Source organism: Etheostoma cragini, chromosome 23 (genome assembly GCF_013103735.1).
Source record: "Etheostoma cragini isolate CJK2018 chromosome 23, CSU_Ecrag_1.0, whole genome shotgun sequence".
Classification (NCBI taxonomy): domain Eukaryota; kingdom Metazoa; phylum Chordata; class Actinopteri; order Perciformes; family Percidae; genus Etheostoma; species Etheostoma cragini.
The window spans coordinates 6,049,123-6,076,004 of NC_048429.1; the positions used below are offsets into that span (position 1 = coordinate 6,049,123).

At 39.1% G+C, this 26,882-nt stretch overlaps 1 protein-coding gene across 6 annotated transcripts in view; it reads left to right on the forward strand.

Annotated features, from left to right (window-relative positions):
- anks1b (ankyrin repeat and sterile alpha motif domain containing 1B) overlaps positions 1 to 23,710 on the forward strand; it is a 194,339-nt gene extending 170,629 nt beyond the window's left edge. For 5 of the 6 annotated variants that reach the window (XM_034863033.1, XM_034863032.1, XM_034863035.1 and 2 more), the window contains 9 exons: positions 4,229 to 4,336; positions 5,653 to 5,856; positions 8,023 to 8,148; positions 10,707 to 10,778; positions 12,381 to 12,467; positions 14,300 to 14,437; positions 14,549 to 14,716; positions 21,117 to 21,208; positions 22,377 to 23,710. In XM_034863033.1, the coding sequence (XP_034718924.1) occupies positions 4,229 to 4,336; positions 5,653 to 5,856; positions 8,023 to 8,148; positions 10,707 to 10,778; positions 12,381 to 12,467; positions 14,300 to 14,437; positions 14,549 to 14,716; positions 21,117 to 21,208; positions 22,377 to 22,425 (1,044 nt within the window). In that variant the 3' untranslated portion in view covers positions 22,426 to 23,710. The remainder of the gene's footprint in view (positions 1 to 4,228; positions 4,337 to 5,652; positions 5,857 to 8,022; positions 8,149 to 10,706; positions 10,779 to 12,380; positions 12,468 to 14,299; positions 14,438 to 14,548; positions 14,717 to 21,116; positions 21,209 to 22,376) is intronic. The other variant, XM_034863034.1, reaches the window with a different exon arrangement.
- Positions 23,711 to 26,882: the final 3,172 nt, after the last annotated feature.

Genomic DNA, 26,882 nt, shown 5'->3' on the forward strand with positions numbered 1-26,882 from the left:
GTGTGTGTGTGTGTGTGTGTGTGTGTGTGTGTGTGTGTGTGTTTGATGAATAAGCAGCATGTGGACTGGTGTCACGCAATTGCCCCTCAGGAGACAGAGAAGCAAGATAATTAATATTTAAAAACCTTTACTACAGTACACAGGTCATTTTGTACTGTAAGTCTTTAAAAACCCATATTATTTAACCAATCTCATTAGAAAAGTAAACTCAGTAAACACATTACAACTTTTTTTCTGCCAACAAGTAAAAAGTAGCTAATGCTAATATAATTCTTGGTGGGTAACATAAGATTACGACATCGTTCAACACGCTTAGTTATTTTTAGTATGATTGTTTTTACCATCATTAACAACTCTGGGCTAACCCACAAATTCATCAGTAACGTTAACTGTATAGATAGACGACTAATCTAATGGCAATTTAGCTAGCAAGCACACCCATGTATTCTGCCTCAGACTCCCGGCGCTAAAAGGCTTCAGTCGAGATGAAAGCTGAAAACAGCCCTGGGGAAACATCAATTCCACAGTTAGGTCCCAGTCAGCTAGCAACCATCCCCTATCATTACAGCCCCGGCCCACGGACACATCCACAGTTAACCACTAGCCAGCTAGCAGCCATCCTGGTTAGCACTTAACTCCGGTTCTGAGGATGCTAATGGCAGTTTACTGAACCGTCGGGAAAACAGACCCAGGCACCAGAGTCAGAGCAGCAGCCATTTGTAACTTTACCTCTCCGTTAGCGTTACCGGGGCCCCTCCCCTTTTGCTTTTAGCCTTTACAGTTTACCAGACAAAACAGGAATAAGGCACCAAAAGGACTAATACTAATAGTAATTTAAAGATGTGGTAGCATTGGATCTGGATGCAAAGCATAACTCTGGGAGTTGGAAGGGGTGTGCTGCGATTCTGCCTTCTCCCTCCATGACACAGGTTCCTGGAGCTGAGTAGCGCGGTTCCGGTTTTATTTTGCATATCGTTACAGCCCTAGTCTTTACACCCTGACTGCAAGAAATAACTTATGGGCTCTGAAAAAAGAGCGAAAAATGTCTAAAGCTGCTTTAATCCTGTAATCCTGTACTTTTTCAACATTACCAACCCTGCCTTTAAATCAATGGTAATTTTCTTTTTACTGGTGGAGTGATACAACTCTGCCATATTCTAATTTCATGACAGAGGAAGCATTCATTTTCAAAATTTAAAAGCCCACGATTAAGAACAAATCATCTGATCAAAATTCAGCGGTCTTTAGTACAAGAGACCTAAAGAGATGGAGGGAGGCAGAGATGATGTAGTGTGACTGACATTGTTTGTCCACAAAGGATAGAGACAAGAATAAGCTGTGAGAGAGGAAAGGGATGATAGGAGGGGAAAAATTAGTGAATAAAAATTGGCAAAGGGAGCATGGGACGGCCATAATACGCCAATTAGTTCCACTACCCGCTAGTCCCAGCTCTCCTTTTTTTCCTCTTTGATCCATCTAATTTTAACAATTAAAATACATTGTTTCCATGCAGGGAAAAACAGCGTAGGGTGTAGTTTAACCCATTAGTAGCTATGTTTTTTAACATCCCAATAATCAAAGTGTCTTATTTTTCTTATTTACTGTATGACAATAAATAAAATTCATGAAACCTACAAAGCAAAGAAAACAACAAGAGGAAGTGTTTAACATTGCTAGACTTTCTTCATACATTATAAATAAGTTCTTTGCAGACCATTTGCATATATACACTGTTCATGATGGTTGGGATTGGTTTATTTATGTTCTCTTTGTGTGTTTTACTGTTTATGCGCACACACACACACACACACACACACATAAAACCAAAGTATGTGCATCCTACGCCACTGTTCTTGGTGTTAGTTGGTATTTTTGTTTCTCTAGCAGATGTAGAGCAATAATTGGTGCAAGGAGATGATGAAGTATGTGTGTATGTGTGAGTTGCACTGACTCAAAGCAGACTGAGCCATTGGGCCTTGCATTGAGGCTAATTACCACATTTGGCCCTGAAGTAGCACACACACACATTTTCTCAAACTCGCACATACCTTTATGGAAAGACCTCCAGAGAGAGCCCCAAAAACGATCCATACTAACATACAGTGGCTTGAGAAAGTTTACACACCCAGGCTAAAGTTGATTAAAAAGAGGAATAAAAAATAAATAGAGATTGGCATGGGGAACTTTCCATAAGATCATCTCTCAATGCAAATCAAACCAGCTATTAAGCTAAATAAAACCATGCCTATATCTAGGTATGGTGATGGGTATGTGATGATACAGGGTTAGTTTAATTCCAAATGCCAAGGGAACTTAATCAGGATGCATAGTATCGTGGATCCTTGAAATAACTGGCCTTTAAAAACAAAAATGTGCTAGCCTCTATGTGAATTAAACATAGAGGTGAACATTTATTTATTTCCAATACATTATTCATTCACAAAGAAAATTGGTGTTCTTAAATGGTTGAATTTTCCTATTTTTTTATAAATTAAAGCATTAATATCAATTTCCCAAGGATGTTTTTTAATCCTCTTTTTAATCAACTTTAGCATTGGTGTGCTATCTTTCTCATGCCACTGTAAGTATGGGTGCCAAAAGGTGTAAACATTGCAAACAACTCTGCAGAATCTCTGCAGAAAGCAGCCATGTTCCAGCTCTTCTCTTTAGAAAACCCAGTAACTGGCACAGTCCGTGGATGCCTGGTGACCAGAAAAAGACTGAATGCATTCATTGGAGTCCAAGTGTGTATTTTGTCTCTGTTTGTTCCTGTGTAATGAGCGCCTGGGGAAAATCAATAGACTATTACAAATCTAATATTGTTTAATTTGCATTTGTCTCTGCAAAAACTCCTAGCTGATGTTAGGCATGTTTTATCAGATTGTGCACCAAACAAATAACCTGAACATCTGACAACACTTTTGGTTTGTGTTGGAATGTGGGGGTATTCATGATTGTAGCCTTACTGAGGCCTAATGAATAAATACTTAAGGTGTGGGGTTTGTTTTGTATGTTAACAGCTGTCTCTTGAGAACCCTGTGTCTCAATGAGATTACCTGTATAAATAGAGGTTAAATTAAAAAAGGATGGGATAACCTCTATGATATTGTTCGTGTAGCAGCACAAGCAACAGCATGAATTCAGCCAAGCCATTTTGGTTATGTACTAATAATAATGACAAGATGTATGCCCATGCCCGGTGGCATTTTAATTTATTATGCAGTCATTAACACTTCCCTGAGTTCTCTGTGAAACTCTTTAACAGTAGTATTACCCTTCATTTAAGACTCATGATGATGATGATGTTTTAAATTTTTATGCAGTTAGATTTTTGCAGATGCTGATATAATCTTGTTATTATCTAGTGTGAAATACTTTGAACTATTACTCTCTATAACAGCTGTTTTAAATCATGCAAATGTCAGTGAGTCATCATTTTCTGCCAGCACGGTGGCTTTTGACCCTGCATTTATTGTATTTGCAGACAACACAACAATCTGACATTTTAACTCCTTCTGTGCCTTATTGTTGAGCTGCAACAGATGATTTGCTTTGATTAGTCTTTAAATCATTGTTTATAAGAAGTCAAATACTGAAACAATTCCCATTGTTTTAAATTGCTTGTTTTGTCCAGAGACTGTAAAAACAGAAGACGTGGTATCTGTGGTTGACAAGTTGGTGTGGAGCCTCGAACAAAAACAGAGAGAGGCAATACATACACATGCTTGTGTTGGTGAGGATTACTCTGCAGATTGTGTATGGGAGAACACGAACCAAACTGTACGCGTTTAGCTTGCCGTCCATCTACAGCATAGCTCTTCCACCGCTCGTCATGGCATTCATAATTTGAGCGAGTAGAGCGTGACGTTACATGCAAAGGGTCTATAAAAACAGACTCTCTTTTGCAACCAGTATAGTCGTCCCCTGCTGGAAATCGGATAGGATGAAGGTTTAAGGCACTTCCGCATTGGCTTCACATTTCAGGCCCGGAAGCTTGGTCCATTATTTTTTAAAGTCTATCGTTTTGCACAACCAACTGTCCAAAACCCAAATATATTAAATTTACAATGAAATAAAGCAAATGACCAAATCCAATGTAAGCAAATCCTCGCATTTAAGAAGTTGAAACTAATTGTTGCAGTTCTGCTTTAATGGTTTCTGTGCACAATACATAAAAACTACCCTGCATGTAATTTTACTTTAATGTCTAATATCTGTGTTCATTCAGGTACTGAAGATCGGTCTTATCGGACATAGAAAACGGATCCTTGCCTCATTGGGGGACCGGCTACACGAAGAAACCCCACAAAAACCTCCGCGGGCCATCTCCCTCAGGGTAAGTGAGTCCCCGTTAGCAGACAGGATGTTAAATAAACCATACCCCTTAGCAAAATTGACGTGGATTTCAATTATTATTAATTAATCAGACGGAGGAAGAAAACACTAGTGTCTTTTCCCAGATGGCTGTGTTTTTTTGAGGGAGTTATGGCCTCCCCAATGCCGCTGTTACCACCCAACATATTACCCAAATCTCTCCGGCAGGCACAAAATGGCTGACCCACTACAGTTTCCTCCCTGCTGGCTTGTCCTGGATACTAATCACAAGGAACTGGCTTTCCCTCTCCCATTGGGGCTATGCTCTAATATCCTTATAATGATATCTTGCTCTTTGTAATGTTGAGCCAAGGGAGGCCCTTTACTTATGAGAGAACGCTGAATGGGTTGTCATGGTAGTTTTAAAACACCCTAAACTGTCCACTTTATCACATGTCCATCTGAGAACTTTAGTTATGTACTGGGCCTTAAAAAAAGTACTAAAAATGTCATTGGTGCAAACACAAAACTTACTTCCATATTTGTTGGGTCAATAAAATGTCAGAAAATACTTCAAGAGAAAAACAGAAAGTTTTTTTAACCCTAATTTCACTCTATTTCACAGAAGAGGTACCACTGACTTATAATTGAAGAAAAGTGAATTTAACTGGCGTTTTGTTCCAGTGTGTGAGCAGAGAACTGTGTTTACTCAGCAACGCATACAAGCAGGGGCGGCCAGCTTAGTGCATTAGGGCAAATGGGGTGAATTGAACAGGAGAAGGATTGACCGGCAAAGTTGTAACACTTCCTCAGCCCAGAAATGAATTAAGAAAAGCTCCAGAAATAGCTTCTTCTATTGAGACTCTTCTCATATGTAATCAACTGGAAGTGAATAACCTCTCAGGAGAAATATCTGACCTTGTAGTGTGTAAGACCATTAAAACATACAAAAGTTCTAATTCCTTTGGACATTTTAGTCTCCACTCAGCTTGGAAATTCTCTTAAATGAACACAGTTTTCCACTCTGAGGATGAAGCCACTTAAAAGTGAAACTCAGCAGACAAGGCTTTTGTTTGTAAAGATGTTCTGGTAGACCAGCTGACCCCTTCTAGTAACAGGACAGAGTCTTTGTCCCTAATTTTACAAAGCAGTTTTGGGGTTCCAGTACTCAGCAGTGTGCAACATTGTAGCTGAAAAATAAAATGTGACAGTGAACAGTAAATGCAATTGCCCTACTTATTGTACTTTCAGAAGTGACATAGCACATTACGAAATGATGAATGAACCCTGTCTTGGTTTGCTCCACTCCTCAAATCCCCTCTCGTCGTTCTGTCCCAGGAGCCTGGTGGGAACCACACTCCTCCCCAGCTCAGCCCGTCAGTGGGCCAGGCAGCGTACACGGCGGGGGTCCCAGGCGGATCTCTTGACGTGCAGCACCTCATCATGCAGGCGGATGCCCGGCGCAGGCAGCGCAGTAATGACAACTACTTCGAGGACGTGCCGCGATCCAAGCTGGAGCGGCAGATGGCCCAAGTCAGCATGGTGAGGAAAGGAGGACAGGATGAATGGAGGCAGGCAGTATGGGAGAGTATTATGAATGGTCATAGTCAGGTATACAGTCGGCTGACTGAATGCTAAAAGCCTAGGTTTGGTAATATTCCGTTTTTCTTTTCGTCAAACACTCACTAGAGCACCACATGTGTATTAATCTGCAGCTGAAATATAGCAAACAAACCAACAAATGAACTATTTCCTACTGTTTCCTTAACGTTTGCTTGAAACTACAGTGCCCAGCTGTTTTAGGAAATTACGGAGATTTTTTTTCAAAGATTTACGTCTTTAGTTGTACCAACGGGCATAGACTGGGTAGGGAGGAACACACTCTTCATGGGATTGTTGACAGCAAATAATAATATCGAATAAATCCACATTTATTATCCATTTTTAAGTTATCTCAAGGCTGTAATAAAGTAATAATAAATAGTAAGAAAAATCTGATTTCAGTGATATTCAAGGCAACAATAAACCAATGCTTTAAGGCAGCATCACATTTCTAATCAGGACGGTGGAATATATCTTAATAAATTAAAACATCTCAGCAATTAAATGCTGGTCCCTAATAGATACAAGCCAAGTGTATTTTATCTGCCTGTTTGTTGAAAAGACGCCATTAATAATCTGCACCAGGCAGACCAACTGACACCAGCAGCCTTCTCTGCAGTTTAGAGCTCATATACATTTTACAATTAAGGTAACGTGAAATGAATGCCTGCAACGTTGTGCTATAAAACGATAAAATATACAAACCACAAGTCAGAGTGCAACAGTTATTTTGGCATGTTTACAAATGCAATCAGGCTTAATCTACTGCTTTACAGTACGAAATAAATGTTTTATGTCCGGTAGTCTGTCCCTAACAAAACTATCAAACATCCAAAGATTTAATAGTTCTGCATAAACAAGACATACTTTTCAGAATAAGCGTCTCAACTTTCAAGCCAATTTTATTCTCATCCAAATGCAAAATTATAACCTTATAATTTCCAATCAGCAACAGCAAACTCTCACACACAAACACACGCACACGCGTGCACACACACATACACACACACAAACATCTGAGGCAGCAGCTGTGTTTTGATTCAGTATGATTAGGGTCTTTTTGTGTCTCTGTTTGAATCACAGAGCATATCAACTCCAACTAACACACTTATAGTTACCCTGCTGAATCCCTCAAGAATGAGCGTGTGTCACAATGTGAATAGAAACAACACTCTTGAGGTGGTGCTGATGAGTCAGCTTTGCCAGAATAGAAGGATAGCTATCAAAGAAAGCAGGAAATATCTTTATTCTGTTTCATTACTCCTTTTCTCTGACTGGGGCCACGTAACTACGATTGGTTCCCTCACTAATGTTTCTCCCTCTGGCTCTTCCTTTGCTGTCGGTTCTTTTTCTATTTATTTTTTAGAAAACAAAACCCAGAAGAACTGGAACACATTATTTGGTCCTTAGCACATTAAAAACTTTTAGTCATTGAACATTTCCAGCTGATTCCGTCGGCTGGATCCAATGTGTAATATGGTTAAGCTGGTGGAGTTCAGCATAGATTTTCCCAATGTCTGTTATCCAACATCTTGCATCTGATTACAAGATTTCACCTCCACAGTGCCTCACCACTGTTCTGGCGGGGATTATAGACACAAGCAATCAGATATGGATAGCCACATAAACATAGTCTTTGGCACACGATGTGTGCATACCTCCTGACAAGAAAATCAACTGGTTTCATTTACCAAAGAATGAAAGACCATAAAACAGCTTAATTGTTATCCGCAGACATTTGAGAGGTATGCAGATAAGATTTTGGTATTTCCTTTGTTTAAAAGTTGAAAGCTTACTTGGTGAAAAAACTGTGAGTAGCAGCAAAGAGTCCTAAACTAGGCTAAGAACGGGAACATCTAGAACCCGAGCGTTATTCATCCAAGTTTAATTTCTTCTTGGATGTTCCCTGAATCGTGTCCCTTTGACGGCATGTACATGTTCAGTCAGGAAAGCTGTTCCATTATGAACTTACACAATTATCAGGCCAACAAGTCATGTCAACATGGGATACACAGCATGTGCCTCGATGTCACGACCCATCCTGTAATCCTGTGTCATCCTGTTTGTGTCCTAAAAGCTTTTGGTTTTGGCTATTGGTCGTTTCAGGCAGGCGAGTGGTGCGAGCCAATCACGTTGCGTCCGCCCAACGAGGCCACCTCATCCACCCCGGTGCAGTACTGGCAGCATCACCCCGAGAAGCTCATCTTTCAGTCCTGTGACTACGAAGCTTACGTAAGTCCTACCCCTTCACTTCACTCTTCATATCAGAGCACAGGTGATTTCTTTTGCATTTTAGTCCAAAAAAAGAGAAAAGTTAATTGATCATTTTCAAAATAGTTGCAATAATTTTCTACTTTACTTGCATGCAATCAACACACAACTACAATAGGATAATAGTATTAAAAATCAATGACCCTCAACTTCACCTTTCAGTCAGTACTACACTCAGTTATTCTCTGAACTTTGGGAAATTTAGTCCTTTGCCAATTTGCCAATAACATAAAAGGATGTTATACTGTGTATATGTAGTGTTGAAATGCAATTTGAGATTGAGGTGCTTTCATGGAGCCATTTATGACAACATCTCTAATGCTCGCTGTCCCAGGACAACGGTCTCCAAACGGCTCCGAAAGTGAGATAAATGAGCGAGAGCCTAAAGAGAGGGGAAAGCAGATCGCTCAATGTGAATATTGGCAAGCAGTAGGGGGATGGAGAGTGAATACGAATAAATGAAATGGATCAGACTGTGATGAGAGAGAGGGAGTGTATTGTGTTTGTGTTAATAGACAGAGAGTGATTATAAAAAAAGCCAAAAGAACAAAATAAAGGATGCATCAGCACTGATCACTTTTTTAATTCCAGGCTCTAAATAAACAAACCACTCTCCTCCACTTTCAGCACTACCTCAGACAGCACCATAACTTTATTATGTCAGCTTTATGACCAGAGCTTTAAAATAATATCTGAAGTTATTACAAATCTGTTTCCAGTAAAACCCTGCAGAAATTCTAGCATCATTACCACACTCTACATCATTAACAGCCAATGTTATCTCGACAATGAGTCGATGTGCTCTTTTAAATGAATCTAAAAGCTTATGCAGGCATATCAACTACACAAAATATTAGGGAGTTATTCCTTGTATTGAATTACAGCTTGGTTTATGACTAAACAGTAATGACTTTGCCATCACTCTCAGTTGTGCTTTGTATTAAGGGCAAATAAGCATAAAATAAGCACGATAACACACTAAATTAACAAGGGAAACATTCTACCTGCTAATCATTGTCACTGTGAACAAGTTAGCATACTGATGTTAGCATTTAGTTTAAAGCACCACTGTATACCTATGTACAGCCTCACAGAGCTGACTGCATAACTGCAGACTCTTCATCTTGTTATGTTAGGTACAGGTTTGAATTGAATTTGGAACTCATAAAAAGCTTGTGTGTTTGTGTATACCAACAATTTCTGCAACAGAGACACGGTAGACCAGACAGCGCCGGTCTTGTCTGCAGCTGTAATACAATTTCTAGGATAACTTCCAGCGACCCTGCCAAAACAGCGATTTAAGGTTGTTAGCCTGAGTCAAGACAAATTATTAACATACCCACATGACCTCCTCTTGAGCCACCAAGAACCAGACTTCCCGACTGGAGTCTCTGCTACATAAAAAGTAACTCATCATTCAAAGCAATTTGTCCAAAAGGTTGTTTTGCCTCCATAAGGAATATATTGCTAATCAAATGTATGATAAATCCTGTGCGTTAGATATATTTTGGTTCTTGATCTTGGAGTCATTACCTGTAAATATTTCCCTTTTAATCCACTAAAAGCCCTGTTAGGGGAATAAGATGGAGGATTTCACACCCATTAAGTGCTCTAATATCGACATAAACATCGTCCCTGTAAAACAGTCTCACCCTTAGCAGCTTCTTTATTAAATCACATACTGTCTGACCACAAAGCCGTGCCAGACAGAAGGATCAGCCAGACTCTGTGTTTATGTACAGTACCTCCAGGTATGAGCCTCTCGAGCTGGATTTAATTACTGCTCTGTGTGTGTGTGTGTGTGCATATTTTATTTCATGATTTTATGATATAAATAAAGCTGATTGACATTCAGCAGTTACTAACACAGTTTATATGTAACAAAGAAGTACTATATATTAAATTAATGCACACATACTTTACATTTTTGTACATTTGTTTCATAAAAAAATAAAAAATAAAAAAATGATATAGCTATATTCAACAGTCCTCTTTTTTTTGGGGGAGGAAGGAACATTGCTGCGATTGATTCTGTTAAGGCAACGGTGTCCGCCCCAGCAAGAATTAATACTGCATCCTGCTGCAGCATTGCCTGCTGGTCATTTGCCAGGATGGCTGACATTTCATCATAATCAAGGGATGAAGCAGGCTCTAAATGTAGGTCGGACACGTCTTCATCTGATAGGGGAACGTAGGCTCAGCTTTAACAAAAAACTAAACAATTATAGCTGAATCAAAGCTTTGCTATTTCAACCACTTCAACAAACCACTGTTTGCATTTTTTTTTGGTGCAAAAATGTTCTCGTTCAAGCCTCTGAAATGTGAGATACTTCTTTAAATGATATTAACTTCATTATAACGTTGAATAATAGTGTGCTGCACAGCATGAGTTTGTAAGGTTAGACCCACCAGAGTGCCTGGCAGAGATACCTTTGTAATTAACCATAACTCCAGATCCACGCATACTTCTACATTCCTCGAGTGTATTCACTAAGTATGATTGTGTGTCTTTTCCACAGTACCTGGGCTCCATGCTGGTGAAGGAGCTGAGAGGGACAGAGTCCACACAAGATGCTTGTGCCAAAATGAGGGTAAAGCACAGTTTAGCACACTTTACTTATACTGTTGCTGTTAACAACTATTGCTAAGATCTGGGAACACAGCGGCATTGCTAAAAAGACATCTGAAAGAAGCTACAAAAACAACAAAGAAAAAAACTTAAAGATGTATTATGTAAATGTTTTCTACAAAAAAACAACTTTGTTGACCTTTTAAATCTGGGACACAGTCTCATACTCTGAATGCACTCACACCAGAACTTAAATCAAAATATCATGACAGTGGATTAAGTCTATTGAGGGATTTATTTTTAATATCCTTGCCTGGGTGGCTCGATACCCCATGACTCCACTTTCACCTGAAATCATTCCTTCCTCTCACCTTTTGTGTCGTTCTGCTGCTACCTCTCCTTTTCTTCCTTTCCCCTTATGTCTCTTGCTATCCACATATATACTTCCTGCTTTCTCACTCTTTCCATATTTTACTGTAACACTTGACTCCCTCTCTCCTCTGGCTCGTATCTCTCATCCTCAGCTGCTGCAGTGTGAAGATACATTTTAATATTGATGAGCAAAGCTTTGTTCCTCTCCCCTCCTCCCTCGTTCCTTCTGTCTCTATATTTATGTTGCCACATCGGAGGGCATCTTCCTTTCTTCTACATCTCTCCCTCCTCAGTTTGACAAACCTTTGCTGCAAACCAAGGTTGTAATTAAGTGCAATGAGATGCACATCATATCTTTCTGGCTTTTATTACAGTGTGAAGTGAACATACCTTCCTTCCTTACTCCCCTGTATTCCCAGAATCCCTCCTTTCATCTGTCCCTCCATCTTTCTGCTGTGGAGGTAGATTCGGCTGTTTCAATCCCAACTTCACAGCCTCTAGCTGGATATTTGCTGGCAAAGCCAGGCAGCACCGTCTTTGTCAGCTTTTCAGCACTACTGATTCTGACAAGGCCAAACCTCAGCAGCAACACTCTGTGAACAGGGAGGAAAGAAACGGAGCAAAGAAAAGGAACAGATATGGAAAGCATGGATAGCATAGCAGCGGGTAGCTATGACAAGGGGGAGAAATGAGGGGCGGCAGTGTGATAGAAATGAGGATACTGAGAGAAGGAGATAAGTGGTAAAAGACTAAAAATGAAACTGAGAAAGCAGGAAAGGGACTCATGTTGTGTCTTTGAATACATAAAGTCTTTTGGCAGGTAGAATGACAGCTGAATGATGCTGACATCGCTGTAAACCACACGATTCCCCGCAGCACCTCACTGCAACGGGTTTAAATATAAGTAATTGACACGCGTTAAAGTGCCAATATGTAATTAAAAAGAATGATAAGCCACACAGTCTGAGGCTGATGTGGCTTAATAGCTAATAGGCTTATTGGACTTTCAGGGCCAGAGTCGATTGGGTTTCGAAACGCGAGTAAAAAGCAGTTGTGCTTTTACAAGGTGCCTGACAACCCTTGACCTATGGAGATTATTTGGATTGATTATAGTTTTCAAGGAGAAAGTCATCAACAGATTGTTCGATCAGCTCACTTTTCTTACATGCATTCAGGACAAAGATGAAGTCTTGTATAAAAGGTTATCTCTCATCCTTATTTTGCCTCTCTTTTGCCTTTTTTGCATTCCAAGAAGTCAACAGAACAGATGAAGAAAGTGCCGACCATCGTGCTCTCCGTGTCCTACAAAGGAGTTAAGTTTATTGACGCCACAAATAAGGTAACACTCACTTCCTGTGACCTCTACTGTAAATAACAAGTGAAAGGCCAGGCATTTGAACACAAGCATGAGTGATATTCATGAGTGTCAGAAATGGCCAGCACTGCAGCGCTAATGTCTGCTATATTGTGTAAAAATCCATAAGGTGTGGAAAAAAAGGCCAGCACGCAATAACCAGTATGGAATGGATGAGCTGGGTTATTGAAAAATCAATAACAACCTACTCAGTTCATTAAATCCTTAATAGAATGTTTAAAAATTAAAAAATCTTCCAAGGTTTTATTGTTACCAATCTGATTTGTGATGAACGTCTGGCGTAAAACTGCCGTGCCTTATTATTATTATGAAAAAATATATCACAGTTATCATCACCTCCGAGTGACATTTAGGTAAAGGGTGCTCAGTGTGTGTCAGCCCTTCAAATGAGTTTGGGTTGTTGTCTCTGTGCTAATATTATGTAAAGGCTGTTTAGACCTGGCTAATAATTTTTACATTAAGGAGTCAGTCCTTCCTATCAACATGGATAGCATAGCAGCGGGTAGATTCAACAAGAGAGAGAAATGAGAGGCGGCAGTGTGTTAGAAATGAGGATACTGAGAGATTCCCGTTCATACGTAGAGGATCTAATCCTCCTCAGGTGGGTAATAAAGGTGGCACAGTGAGAAACATTTTTTAGATCATTATAAGCAGTTTGCTTTCAAAGAGGTATTAATTTAAGCATCTGTTATGCACAGAGCATATGTACACACAGCAGAAGATGAGCATTATTTGCAGATTTGCAGATTCGCAGATAAATTCTTTCTTGGGCAGCACTGCACAGAGCACAGACTTTAGGAAGGTGGCCACAATACATAACAATTTGCACAGATAGATGTAGATTAAAGGTAAAGCCCAAAATGATGACACGGTGGCGAGCTGGTGACATAACTGGCGAAGTTATTACTTCTGTGTTCTTTGCCAAAACAGTTTATTAGTTAGTTAGTCAGACAGACATACTTTTCTCTTCCCTTGGCTCTACATGGTTTCAGAACACAGATATGAGATGAACTGTGCTGGTACTGCCTCTAGCATGGCCATCAGGCAATCAAACTCATTTGTTTTGCCACTTAGCCTGCTTAGAGACATGCTCCAGTATGTTCCTGATATTTAGCAGCCAACCAGTTTACAAAATCTACATCCCAGTTTTCCAGACCTCAGATCCTACTGTAACATGTAATAGTATCAAATAGAGATTGACCCAAGGTAAGAAATAATAATAAGGGTAATAAATTAAACAAGGGACAATGGCTTCTCCTGGATTCACCTCTCTGGGTCATTTGGTAAAAGTAGTAAATCTTCACTATTCTCTCTTCTTATCTATTTGATGTTCCAGTGTACAAAAACTAAAGGGAGTTGTTCTTACTTTACTTAAAATAACAATCAATAGGCTGATATATTTTTATAGAATCAAAGCCAAAGATAATACCATCCAGTATGAGAACAAAATATGTTTTGCTAATGTTATCTAATGTTATCCCTCAGTAAAACTTTCTTTTGGGGCTTTGATGTTCTGTAATTCACTGCACTGAGACTTTAATTAACAAAACACAAAGACACAACTGTTCTCCAGTGACATTGCCAGAGAACAAATTCCAACTCATTGATTCCAAACCAACATTGTGCTACTGTGATTATGGTTTTGGAATGTGTGAAATTAGATGTATAATAAATCAGATTTGTTTTTCGATGAAGTGGCTCACTGGAAATAATCAACAATCTCTCTCTGCACCTCTTTATCTTTCTGCCTCTGTTTTCTCTTTCTCTTTCTTCCCTTTCTCTTTCCCTCACTGCAGAACATCATAGCAGAACATGAGATTCGGAACATCTCGTGTGCAGCTCAGGATCCAGAGGATCTGTCTACATTTGCCTACATCACCAAAGACCTCAAGTCCAGTCACCACTACTGCCACGTCTTCACTGCTTTTGACGTGGTCAGTACGGACACCGTGCCTTTGTGTTTAAAAGTAAATTTAATGTTCATAGTTCCTAGAATATCACTTTCTATTCTCATGGCTGTGTTTTTGCTATCGACCTCTTGTCAGAACCTGGCGTATGAGATCATTCTGACACTTGGCCAGGCCTTCGAGGTGGCCTACCAGCTAGCCCTGCAGGCCAGAAAGAGCGGCCACGGATCATCCACACTGCCGGAGAGCTTTGACAGCAAGCCCAGCAAACCTGTCCCCAAACCTCGAATCAACATCCGCAAATCTGTAAGCATCGCTGTAGCACAGCCAGCCGCACCACTGTTTGAAATGAGAATCCATCCTAAAGGGAAATTTACATCAGCAACATTTTGGTGATCTAGATTTGAAGAATGTTGGTTAAAAGAAGCCGTTGTGCCTGGTGAACCAAAGTTCCTTGCAGAGTAGTTGATAACGCTTTTGTGAACTGAATTCTCTGCTTCATAATAAACTCTAGATAAATATGATCTTCTAAGTAATATACAGTGCATGATAATTTATTGAAAAAAGAATAGAAGAATTGTGTTTTAAGATGGATTTTCACTTCTGATAAAACCTTCCAAATCTAACCAGCATCCCATTAACTCTGTTCCATTTACACTTGAATGTGTCCATAATTTCCATCCCTCTGCTCTGATTCCTTCCGTTCTCCCATCATTGCTTGAATGCGTTTTCAACTCTCTGTTTGGTCTACGAGGTTTATCCTGGAACGCTTGTGTTTTGTGTCTTAGCTCAGCAGACACTGTGGCAGAGGTCTAGGTGGATATTTGATCTGCTAAGCGTCCATTCTGTCTTCCTGTCCCTGAAGTCTCTTACACACTGGGCTGATTGATGAGGCCTGTTTGCATAGGGCTCATGGAGGGCTGGCTTGGCTCGCCTCACTCTATGTATGCAAGAAGAAAAAGAATCCTCATGTGGAAGACTCCTACATTCTGCAGCCTTGCATGGAGAATTAAGTTATTCACATTTAAGTCCATCAGAGCCTGATCAAAATGCTGGGGTCTCTGAAGGAGTGTGTGTCTGAGCAACGACCAAACTGCAATGGGTGCATAGAATCTGTAAAGACCTGCTTTTTTTATGTATTTGATGTTAGTGCTACAAAGCTGCAATTTACACAATACTCACTGTTTATTTTGTTAGGTTTGATCAAATCAAAGTGATCAGGGTGCGAACTAAATTTACTATATTTTAGCACTACTAGTAGTAATTAAGGACATTCTTGTGATAATACTATTTACCAGGACATTTTGGCCGCAATAAATGTAGCATTAGAATATGATACTGGCTCATCCCTAGCCCTATCTGTGACCTCAGCACTTCAAACGTTGCTCCTTAAACCAATAATTGATGTCCGCTCTGGAGTGTGTTCTTGTAAACATAATGTACAATAGTTTCATGTTGACTACATTTCCTTCCTCAAACATTTGCAAAGCAGATTTAAATTTTTTAAAATCAGGCATTGTTAAAATCCATACTATGCCAACTTGCAGTTGTCCTTTCATTGCCTTTGTTAAATTGCTATGCTTCCTTGCGTGTTACAGCAAACTATTGAATAGAGTTAAATTGGCTATACAATCATACAAACAAAACAAGGACCCACCACTTGAAACACAGCTCATTGTAAAGGGTCCCTTTACAATTGTTTAATACCCTCCTAAGCTTTGTCATTAGATACTGTGTGTGTGTGTATGTGTCTGTGTGTGTGTGTGCGCGTGTGTCTCCTTTCTACAACCACAGCGTCATAAAGTCTATCTCTAAACCTTTCAACCTCCCATTAACCCCAGACAGAGCTTTAAAATAGTCACAGTAACACACTTCCCTCCTCCACCGACACGCATCGGCCGGCAGCACACATGTCTCGTGGACCCGGTATAGAGTTACAGTGGCAGCTATATCAGTGTGGTTATAGACCAAACTTAGTTCCATTTACATACTGTGAGTCATGGGAGAAAGAGATGGCGATAGAGGAGAATCGGTGGCTTCGGAAAAATGTTCTCACTTTCTAAAGTTAGAGGGAGACGTGAGACGGGGAGGAAGAACACAAGGGGGGGAAAGATAGAAAAGAACGCATGCAGTGTTTGTGTGTTCACTCTCCTTTGTGTGTGTCTGCCTACAGAGATGATGGACGATGGCATGTGTACACACAATCTGCTGACTTTGCAAACATTACATTAACCATTAATTGCCTTTTTCCTGTGTGTGTGTGTGGTTAATGGCTTGTGCTTGTGGTGTGCAGCAGGGCTAAGATACTGCAGTATTCACTTAATATTCCTGCCACCTGCCAGCTACAATCTCCAACCCGCAACACCTCTAAAGCCCCCCGTGCTTTAAATTACCGTTGCTTTGTTTTTTGGCCCACAAGTACATGTTTCTTCCCCCCTTCTATTGATGTGTTTATGATGTGTGTGTGTGTGTGTTTGTGTGTGTGTGTGTGTTTATGTGAGCATATCTGCTTGTAAATCTCCTTCACTTTCTCTTAACTTTCCTTTATGAGTGTGACCGTGTCTGATATGACAATTGTCTTTATTCAACATGTTCCTGTAATTGTAGTGTAGCTTCAAAACGGATTAAAATACATGACCCTAACCCTATATGATTGAGTTTAACAATCATAGATTCCCATGTTTCCCAACCTTCCAGTGACGTGAAAATAGCTTGATTCCAAGCAGCTGGTTCAGGTTCTTGGCTAGGAGCCTGAAATGTATACTTTCTGTAAAGAAAAACCCTCTAGAAACACGGAAATGTAACCAACCCTTCTCACAATATTGTCAGAATTTTTAGTAACTTAGTCCACCCCAAAGGGACTTACTATCTTGCAGGATAAACACTGTTCACAAACTGCTCCTAACAGCTTAATTGTAGTCCAGCCTTTACTTCTGTGACAAACGTGCGTCACTTTGTAACACGTTATAATGCTCACCTAGATGCTAGCATGGCACGCCCTGTAACTCTGCTCTCGACCTGTCCCTCAGGATTTCGCGATGTCACAATCGGGCCAATTCATGCACATTCTACCAATCACTGGCCAGTTATTGGTTGAATCCCTTGCAAATTTGACCAATAATCCGGAGTTTCCCGTGACTTCAACCAATCCCAGCAGTCCCACTGTGCCAGACTTTGTATCAGTAGGCAACTGAGAGACAATGACCAAGTCCAATTGAGAAAGAGTTGATGTCACGTGTACTGACTCAAACATCTCACATTTACCAACAAAACGTTACAGCGAAAGACCGTGCAAAACATGTCAGGCCGTCCTGCCAACCTGTATCCATTTTAACGTTTTTTTTGACTCTAAAGTCACTGAAAGCTGCCACTGTTTCAGTCATGTTGGCTCTCTGCAGCGGGCAGGGCTGCTGAGTTCCCCTGCAACTGATGCGCTCACACACACACACACACACACACACACACAAACACCCATGGTGAATGCAGGAAAAAACATGTGATGAAAGGTATAAGATGACCTAAATTAAGGACAGCTGCGCTTGTTATTGTAAGTTCAATAAGTATTTTATCAAACCATATGAATGTTTGTCCCAGCCCAGGACAGGAAATTAACTAACAATGTAAAGATCAGCAAGCCACTGACATCAAAAATTTGATTCATTCAATAAATTATTATTTGTCTTAAATCCACCAGCCATTTTCATATTATACCAACATTTGAGCATCCTAAGCCTTTTTGGTAAGGTCCTAGGAAAACTCTTCCTAGAGTAGTTTTTTTCTCCCCAAAACAAGTTTCCTTTTTATTTTTAAAGAAACTATCCCAAAAAAAAACACAACCTTTTTTTTCAACTTTCTCAGTCTCCCGGCACTTCATTGCAACAAACCTACAAAAGACATTGCAATTTTTTTACAAAATCTCCCGGAACATCAGGCATTTTAGGCCGCAACAATCTTAAAAAAAAAGGCTGCACAATCCTGGAGGGACTGACTGATTAGCTAGCAATACTTACCTAGGTACTGGGCATGTGCGACTCCCGACTATAGCTGGGCAATATATCGATATTATATCAATATCGCCCAGTCCCACTCCCAACAAAGATGGTATAGAAGTGAGAGGCCTCACTCTGTAGCTAAAACGGACAGATCAACACACTGAAAAGAGGAGGAGCTGCAGCAATGTGCAGTACAACAAAATATGGTGTTTTTTGAAAATGTTACCATATAAACCTGGTACAACCCTTTAAATACAATTATGAACCTGAAAATGAGCATGGTTTTTCATAAAAAAAAAAAACTAAAACACATTTGAAATTTGAATACAAGCCTGGCTTGTGAAGATGCTTTTGCAGAGTGATGTTTTGCACAGTTTCCATGCCATAGTCGTCATGCTGGAAGTGTTTTTGCTATGCAGGTGTCACTTTACAAATATGGCGGAACATGGCCTACGCTTGCTTTAGTTTTGCTGTATTGCAGTGACGTGGCTGTTGCCAGGGCAATGACTTTGCTGCCATGTTGTTGTCATGGTTTTTGGAGTGTTGTTGCCTTTCCTGTTGCCATGCAGCTGCTCTGTCACCACTGTGGTTCTGCCTTTCGGCTTTGTGTTTGTGGGTGTTGCTGTTGCTGAGCAGGCCCACTTTGACCTGTATATGACCTCTGCCCCTGTAGGTCATCATGTCCCCCGTCAGCCGCTGGTCACTGGGCCACATTTATACCCCTCACCGGCCTCCTCTCCACCCTCCTCTTCCTCCCCCTCGACTCTTCCATCTTCCTCACAAAGCTCAGTCACAGGTCCTTCTTGCTTTTCCTTCTATTATCCTTTATTTCCACATGATTTTCTTTTAGTCAAGGAGAAAGAGGCGTCTGTAAGTGCTTCCATTTTATTATGTTGCTTTTATTCAACTCACTCTGCATCCTTGTGTGGTGTGTTTGCAGTGAGTATTTGTGTCTCTCACTCTACAGTTACTACCCGCTATCTCCATATCAACATTTACATTAAAATAAAAAAGATGGGACACTTCAGCCAGTCTAGCAAAGCCAACCCGTTTCATTTCTTTACAGCTTATCCAGAGCTTAAAGACTTTAGTGCCTTAGTCAGTTTTATGTGCCCCACTGCACTGATTCCACCCATGGATACGGATACACTCCCTCCTTAAAAATACACATTCTAGATGTTAAAGGTGTAAATAAGAAGTGTTAACCACTCCTTTAAAGTTAGCTTAATGTTTATTAAAACCCTCAGCCCATTAAACCTCCATTGAATGATCCACTCATTTACTCATCTTTATCTTAACAAAGCAGTTGACATTTTAAAGGGTCATCTAAGGAAGACTGCAGTACCAGAGTGTACACAGTGTGCCTAGAAAGGGTTCAAATGTTCTAAGCTCAATAGACTCCCATTGCAAAACGGCATGTTTTGCATCAGTTGGATAACTGAGGTTGCGGTCTAAATTATACACTGTGATATCCCGGCAGCCTTATTTCTTATGTTCCAAACCAAAAAAGGGTGTTGATATAAAACTTAGTTTGAAGGCAGCAGGCGTGGTTCATTTAATGATTGATTCAATGTGATTCAATTCATTCAATGTGTGGTTGAGAAATTTGAGACTAATCCTGTTGATGCTCTGAATGAGTTCTTCACTAAGCATGATGGCGTTGTGCTGCTGTGAGACCGAAAGTGTGTTTATTTTTTAATCCTGTAACCCCCCCTAACAAGAGTGTTGCTGTGGTTGTCCGAGCATGAGGGAACTGGAATAATATTATAGTTAGTTTCTGTATTGTTGCTGTAGCAGAAAATACAAGATAAGAGAAACATTGTTCTGTCAGTGTATTACACACTCAATCCTGTTTACTCCAGAAGTAGATCCTTAAATCTTATTTATAAAATATATGAACATTATATTTAATATGCAGAACATGTATGCATAATAATAATTTGACAATGTGTGCAAGGACACATTTAGTCTTCTACTGTCAAAATTGCAGCTCTCAAAGTCCGGTCGCCGCTCCCCTAAGTCACCTGAAAATAAACCAATAGCTTGGAGGGAAAAACACCCTCAGCAACAAAATCCAGCCGCTTGATTGGTTGCTGTGGGGGTATTTTTGAAAGCAATGCAGATGGTTTGGTTTGTTTCTTAGAATCTGCAATGGCTTAGCAGTGGCAGCCACAGACAAAGTCCACAGCTCTTTGATATCCGAAACAGCAGGACAGGAAGTGCACTGCTGCAAATATAGCACATGGTTATTGCAATTGTTCAGGACCAGCAGGATCTTGCATTTAGAAATGGGAAATTAATTTCTTTCTTTTTTTTAAATGTTTGACTGTAAGCTTCTGTCCATGATCCGTGTTCTGCTTTCTCAGCTCCTTCTTGTATTTCAGTTTTTTTCTTCCAATTACATTACTTTGTAAGCAGCACATCTTCCATCTCATTCCTTCTACCGTCTCACTTTGTTTTTTCACTGACTTAATTAGCATGAAATTCTATCAGAAAATTGCCCCTACAGTGTGCAAAGTGTTGCTTTCCAACAGAAACAGCCGTTTGCATTGAAAATGTGTCATAATGAATTGTTTGTATCCTGCATCCTAAAGAAGTATAAAATCAATGTGTAATATTTTTATTATTGAGAATATGCGGGTCGTGGTAATTAATTTGGGTCTTTTTCCGACTTCTCTCTGCTTCCTCTTCTTTTTTATGGCTGTCTGCAACAGATGGAGCAACCGTCCATGGACCAGAAGGGCCACGCCAACGTGCCATGGATTGTGGAGCCGGGTCAGGAGGCCAAGAGAGGAGTCAACACCAAGTATGAGACCACTATTTTCTAACATACACCCACCTTGTCCACTCCTGTGTGTGTGTGCCTTTCAGAGGTTGCCCTGTACATGGGCCCCGCCCCGGAGTTGGGCAAGAGCGACGCACGCCGCCGCGTCACCTCACCGGCTGAAAAATAAAAACACAAAACATCCCGCCCCGTTAGACGAGCCTGTCCACTGCATGATGACTTTTGGCACTGCGCTGTCTCTCTTCTTTCTCCTTGTCTCTTCTTCTCTTTGTTTCTGCTCTCCCCCTCTTTGGCCCGGGCCCCATCCTCCTGCCTGCAGGGCTGGCCATGACCTTTGAAACCAGGGATGTGGTGCACTTCTCTGTCTCCACCTGTAGGGGGAATGGTCAGCTCCATTTTTCCACTTCCTGTTTGTCGGTCAGCAGTCAACCATTTGGTTGTTCTGCTTTCAGCTTCTTGTTTTTTTTCTTCCTGTTGATGGGTGCAACCGTTTGGCTTCGTCTCTCCTATTTTTTCTCCTCTGACTGCCTCCAAACCTCGCTTCTCTTAACATTTTAGGTCCTTTGTCCAACTGCCCCCTGACAACTTGAATGAGATTTGTAACCAGACTACTGCTAAAAGCTGTGACAGTGTTTTAGCTGTCTGTTAAGCCCAACGTGGGAGCTGACATTGAGGAGGGCCGTTGTCGAAACCTGACAACTGGAGGAAAATTCAGACTTTTTAGACATTTTTTAAATCAAAAAGGAGAGCTGAATTACAGGAGAGGTGATGTAGCACAGTCTAACTTTGACTCAAACTGGTTCATCCAGCAGGCTACTAGAATGTATTTCAACTTTTTTGATTCTTTATATAAGATTATTTTTTGAAAATATTAACAAACTTGTAAATTTCTTTGACAAACAACTTTAATCTTGTCCTGTGAAACAGGAAGTAGTAGGGTTTTTTGTTGTTACTTTTTCTAGCATCCTTTTCAGCACATGTATGTGTGTATGTGTTCAGAATTATTTTTGACCAACTTTCCCTGGCCATAAACCTTATTTTATTTGGCGGGGAAACAATCTTGTATGTATAAGGTTTAGCATGTGGCTTATGAGACGCATGGTGGCCATTTTGGATTTGATGAGCAGGGGGCCGGTGGAGAGGCGGGGTGTGAGGGCTTTCTCGATAAGTGATGTCATCTCATTTGCAGGGCAATGCCGGACGCTCATGTCTATTACTGTGGAATGCAAAGAATGTAGCCAGCCCTAAACACGGACCTTGTCACACACACAATGCAAAATGGACTACAAAAGGACAACAAACATGGATGCTACCCCGCAGTGTTTAAGGTTGACTACCAAATGTTAACATCATTCCTCCCTATGATGCTTGACACAGTAAACATGACAAAAAGACACTTATACACACTAACAGGACTGCATCCTGACCGATGACGGTCTGCTCTGAATGTACACTTATTTGAAAGCAGCCTCAAGATTCTGTAACTGCAGCAGGATCTGTTTAATATGGCCAACCGGGACGTGTGACCTGTGAACTTTTGGATGGTCACTGTGTCTCCATGGAGACGGAGTATGGTTACAGGGCGTCTGTCGATAACAGACAATGGACTCGTTAAAGACACCACTTGGCATGTGTCAGTGTTGGCATGGGTTTAAGGACGCTTGGCTGGCTCTTTTGTTTTTTTCTTTTGTTTTCTTTGAAGTCAGAAAATAATACTGAGATATATGCACAAGCGTGTAAATGTGATTGGACCTGCTGCAACACGCTGGAGATGCAACAGGTGTGTCCTGATGAGATGTGTCTCATGACGGATGAACCTGCAGTATGTGAACAAAACAGCATCTGACGTTAAAAAAAAAAAAAGTATTCTATTCGTATTGCCCAACATTTTAATGTTTAATATGAGAGTATTATATTACCATGATGATTATGATTATTCTTGTGCAATTCTTGTCTACTGTTGTCTTAATGTTACATTATTTTTCTATTTTATGAGATGAAAACATTAGGCTTGAAAAATGACGAACATCCTTTAAAAAAATCGAAACTATATGATCATACTTGTACACAGAGAGTGAATGTTGCAGGTGGCTAGCTTACTCTTGTCAGGTCAACCCTTCATCATTTCTCATGGGGCTCTACTCTTATCTAGCAGATGTACTATTTTAAACGCAGTATTACTGTATTATTTGGATGAGACGTTATCCAGTTATAAAATGTACATAGATATTTTGCCAATTCATTGTTCATACATGTAATGTAAAAGAGAAAAGAAAGGGTTGAAGTAATGTATGTGGCACTGGAAACAAGGTACCAAAATAAAGGTTGGAAATTAAAAGAAAGCGGTAGATTGTAGAGATTGTATTTTGAGTGAAAACTGAAATGGGGTTATTTGGTTACATCACTGTTGACCAACTTATGTACATAGGCTTGGGCTTCCAGCACACTGATTTTTGTAATTTTGGCCATTATTTATATCCTTGTTAAACACATGGAATAAAATATGAATTGTTAAAACCATTATTGGATAAAGTTGTCATCAGTTATTTCCTCTTTTATTCACTACAGTTTGAAAGGATAATTACAGTTGATTACTTCAACGTGTTATTTTGTGTTAAAATTGTACTGCCAAAGTACTTGAAGAAATCTGGGAACACAACAGTTTCACCACGAATGGGGCAAGAAAACACAAACAACCACACAGGTTCTAAACAAGGCAAAAAACAGTGCATCTGAAATGTACTTTATGATGTGATTTTGATGGTGGTTGTTCTAAAGATTGTGGTAATGTTGGTGTCATGAATATGTTCTAATGTTAGTATAGTCACATTCTTTATGTATTGCCTTGAGATGTGTATGTCTTTTCCCATAGTCTCATCTGTTGTCTGTCCTGTATGCATGGTGCCACTCAGTTACCCCCTGGGGGATTAATAAAGTATTGTGTATCGTATGTTTTATACTCCCTAATTGAACACAAAATCTGGGTGCGGCTACATTAGATCAAGGTTCAACCAGGAAGTCTGAAACTGTGATGGATGTTTAAAACCATTCAGTGTCAATTGCTTGTTTCTTGCCCCATCCCACTTGTTTTTAGCAAAGTTGATGTGTTTCCACATCTCAGCAATTACTTGGTGTATAAAATTGATTTATCAATTTAAAATGGACAAAAGGTATTATGATGTTTCCTCTTTTGTAGTGGTGGGGCCCATGGCATTATGTGCCACCACGGTATCAGAAATCGGGCAGACGCACAATGTAGTCGCGGTTGCCTTTTAAATTATCCAGCAGACATAATACATGACGCAATGATCGCAATTTAACAAGTAGAACTATTCAGAGGTTATTGGGCCCTTGCAGTTTAACTCCACGTACTGTTGTGTTGCTGTAGTTTGTTGTCAAGACGTTCACTTTCTTCCAAGTCGTCTATTAAACCAACAGCTCCAACAGTTCTGTCATCTCATCATCCTGTTGTCAGGTTTTGGACAAACCTGCCCCCACTGTTAAAAAAATTTCTTACATCATAAAAATAATTAAATTATTATTTAGTTATCATTAACTTAACTATCTTTTGTATAGTGTGTTGGTGATATCATCAAAGGCTAAAAGCTAAAAGAAATAATGATTGCGATTTAATATCAAACTAACCTTACAGACAATAGTGTATGTAAGGTAGTAGTGAGTATCAAATACCTCATGTTAGATTTAGTACCAGGCTGTGATGGCAGTAACTTCAGAGCTCGTCCTCCATTGCTCTACCCAGGCCCGGCACCTTGGACAGAACCTTAACTTTGAGACATAATTCAAATTGTTTCCATACTCCTTTATTAAGTAATCTGTTTTAGGTTAGGTTTTTCACTTTTTTGTTATACTATACAGTGACTCTTTTTACATCAGGTTTTATTAAAAACATTTTTCAACATACTATACTATGGCTTTTATCATTTTTTGGGAAATACTATACTATGGCTTTTTATCATTGTTTTTGATATACTATACTATGACTTTTTTTAATATCTTTTTTTGACATACTATACTATGGCTTTTTTAATCACTTTTTTGACATACTATGGCTTTTTTGGACATACTATACTATGTTGTTTTTTTTAAACTTTTTTCAAGATGTCATACTAAGACTTTTTCTTCACGTTTGTTTGACATACTATACTATGACTATTTTATCACTTTTTTTTCAACATTCTATACTACAACTTTTTGGGACATACGACGTTTTATCACTTTTTAAAACGTGATATACTATCACTTTTTCAACATACTATACACTATGGCTTATTAAAAAAAATACTATATATGGCTTTTCTATCACTTTTTCGACATGCTGTTCTATGGGGTTTCATAACTTTCTTCAACAAACTACACTATGGCTTTTTTCAACGTACCATACTATAGCTTTTAATCACTTGTTTTAACATACTATGACTTTTTTTATCCCTTTCAACATACTATACTATGGTTTATTTAAAAATACTATAATATGGTTTTTTTTTATGACTTTTTGTTCGACATAAATTACTATGACTTTATCACTTTTTTCAACATACTATACTACAACTTTTTTCAACATACTATACTACAACGTTTTATCACTTTTTCAACGTAATATACTATCACTTTTTTCAACATACTACACACTATGGCTTATTGAAAGAATACTATATATGACTTTTTTATCACTTTTTGTTAGACATAAAATACTTTGACTTTATCACTTTTTTCAACTTACTATACTATGACTTTTTATCACTTTTTTGGAAATACTATACTTTGGCTTTTTATCACTTTTTTGACATATTAGGCTATGACTTTTTTCAACATACTATACTATGACTTTTTTTGGACATACTATACTATGACGTTTATCACTTTTTTGGACATACTATACCATGGCTTTTTCTTTACTTTTTTCAAGATGTTATACTAAGACTTTTTCATCACGTTTTTTCGACATACTATACTATGACTTTATCACTTTTTTGGAAATACTATACTATGGCTTTTTATCACTTTTTTGACATATTAGGCTATGGCTTTTTTCAACCTACTATACTATGACTTTTTTGGACATACTATACTATAACTATTATCACTTTTTTGGAAGTACTATGCTATGGCTTTTTCTTTACTTTTTTCAAGATGTTATACTAAGACTTTTTCATCAGATTTTTTTGACATACAATACTATGACTATTTTATCACTTTTTTTCAACATTCTATACTACAATTTTTTTGGACATACTATACTATGACGTTTTATAAATTTTTCAACGTAATATACTATCACTTTTTTCAACATACTATACAGTATGGCTTATTAAAAAAATACTATATATGGCTTTTTTATCACTTTTTCGACATGCTATTCTATGGGGTTTCATAACTTTCTTCAACATACTACACTATGGCTTTTTTCAACGTACTATACTATAGCTTTTTATCACTTGTTTTAACATACTATGACTTTTTTATCCCTTTCTTCAACATACTATACTATGGTTTATTTAAAAATACTATACTATGGTTTTTTTTATCACTTATTGTCCGACATAAAATACTATGACTTTATCACTTTTTTCAACATACTATATACTATGGCTTTTTTGGACATACTATACTATGATGTTTATCACCTTTTTGGACATATTTTAATATGTTTTTTTTCTTTTACTTTTTTCAAGAT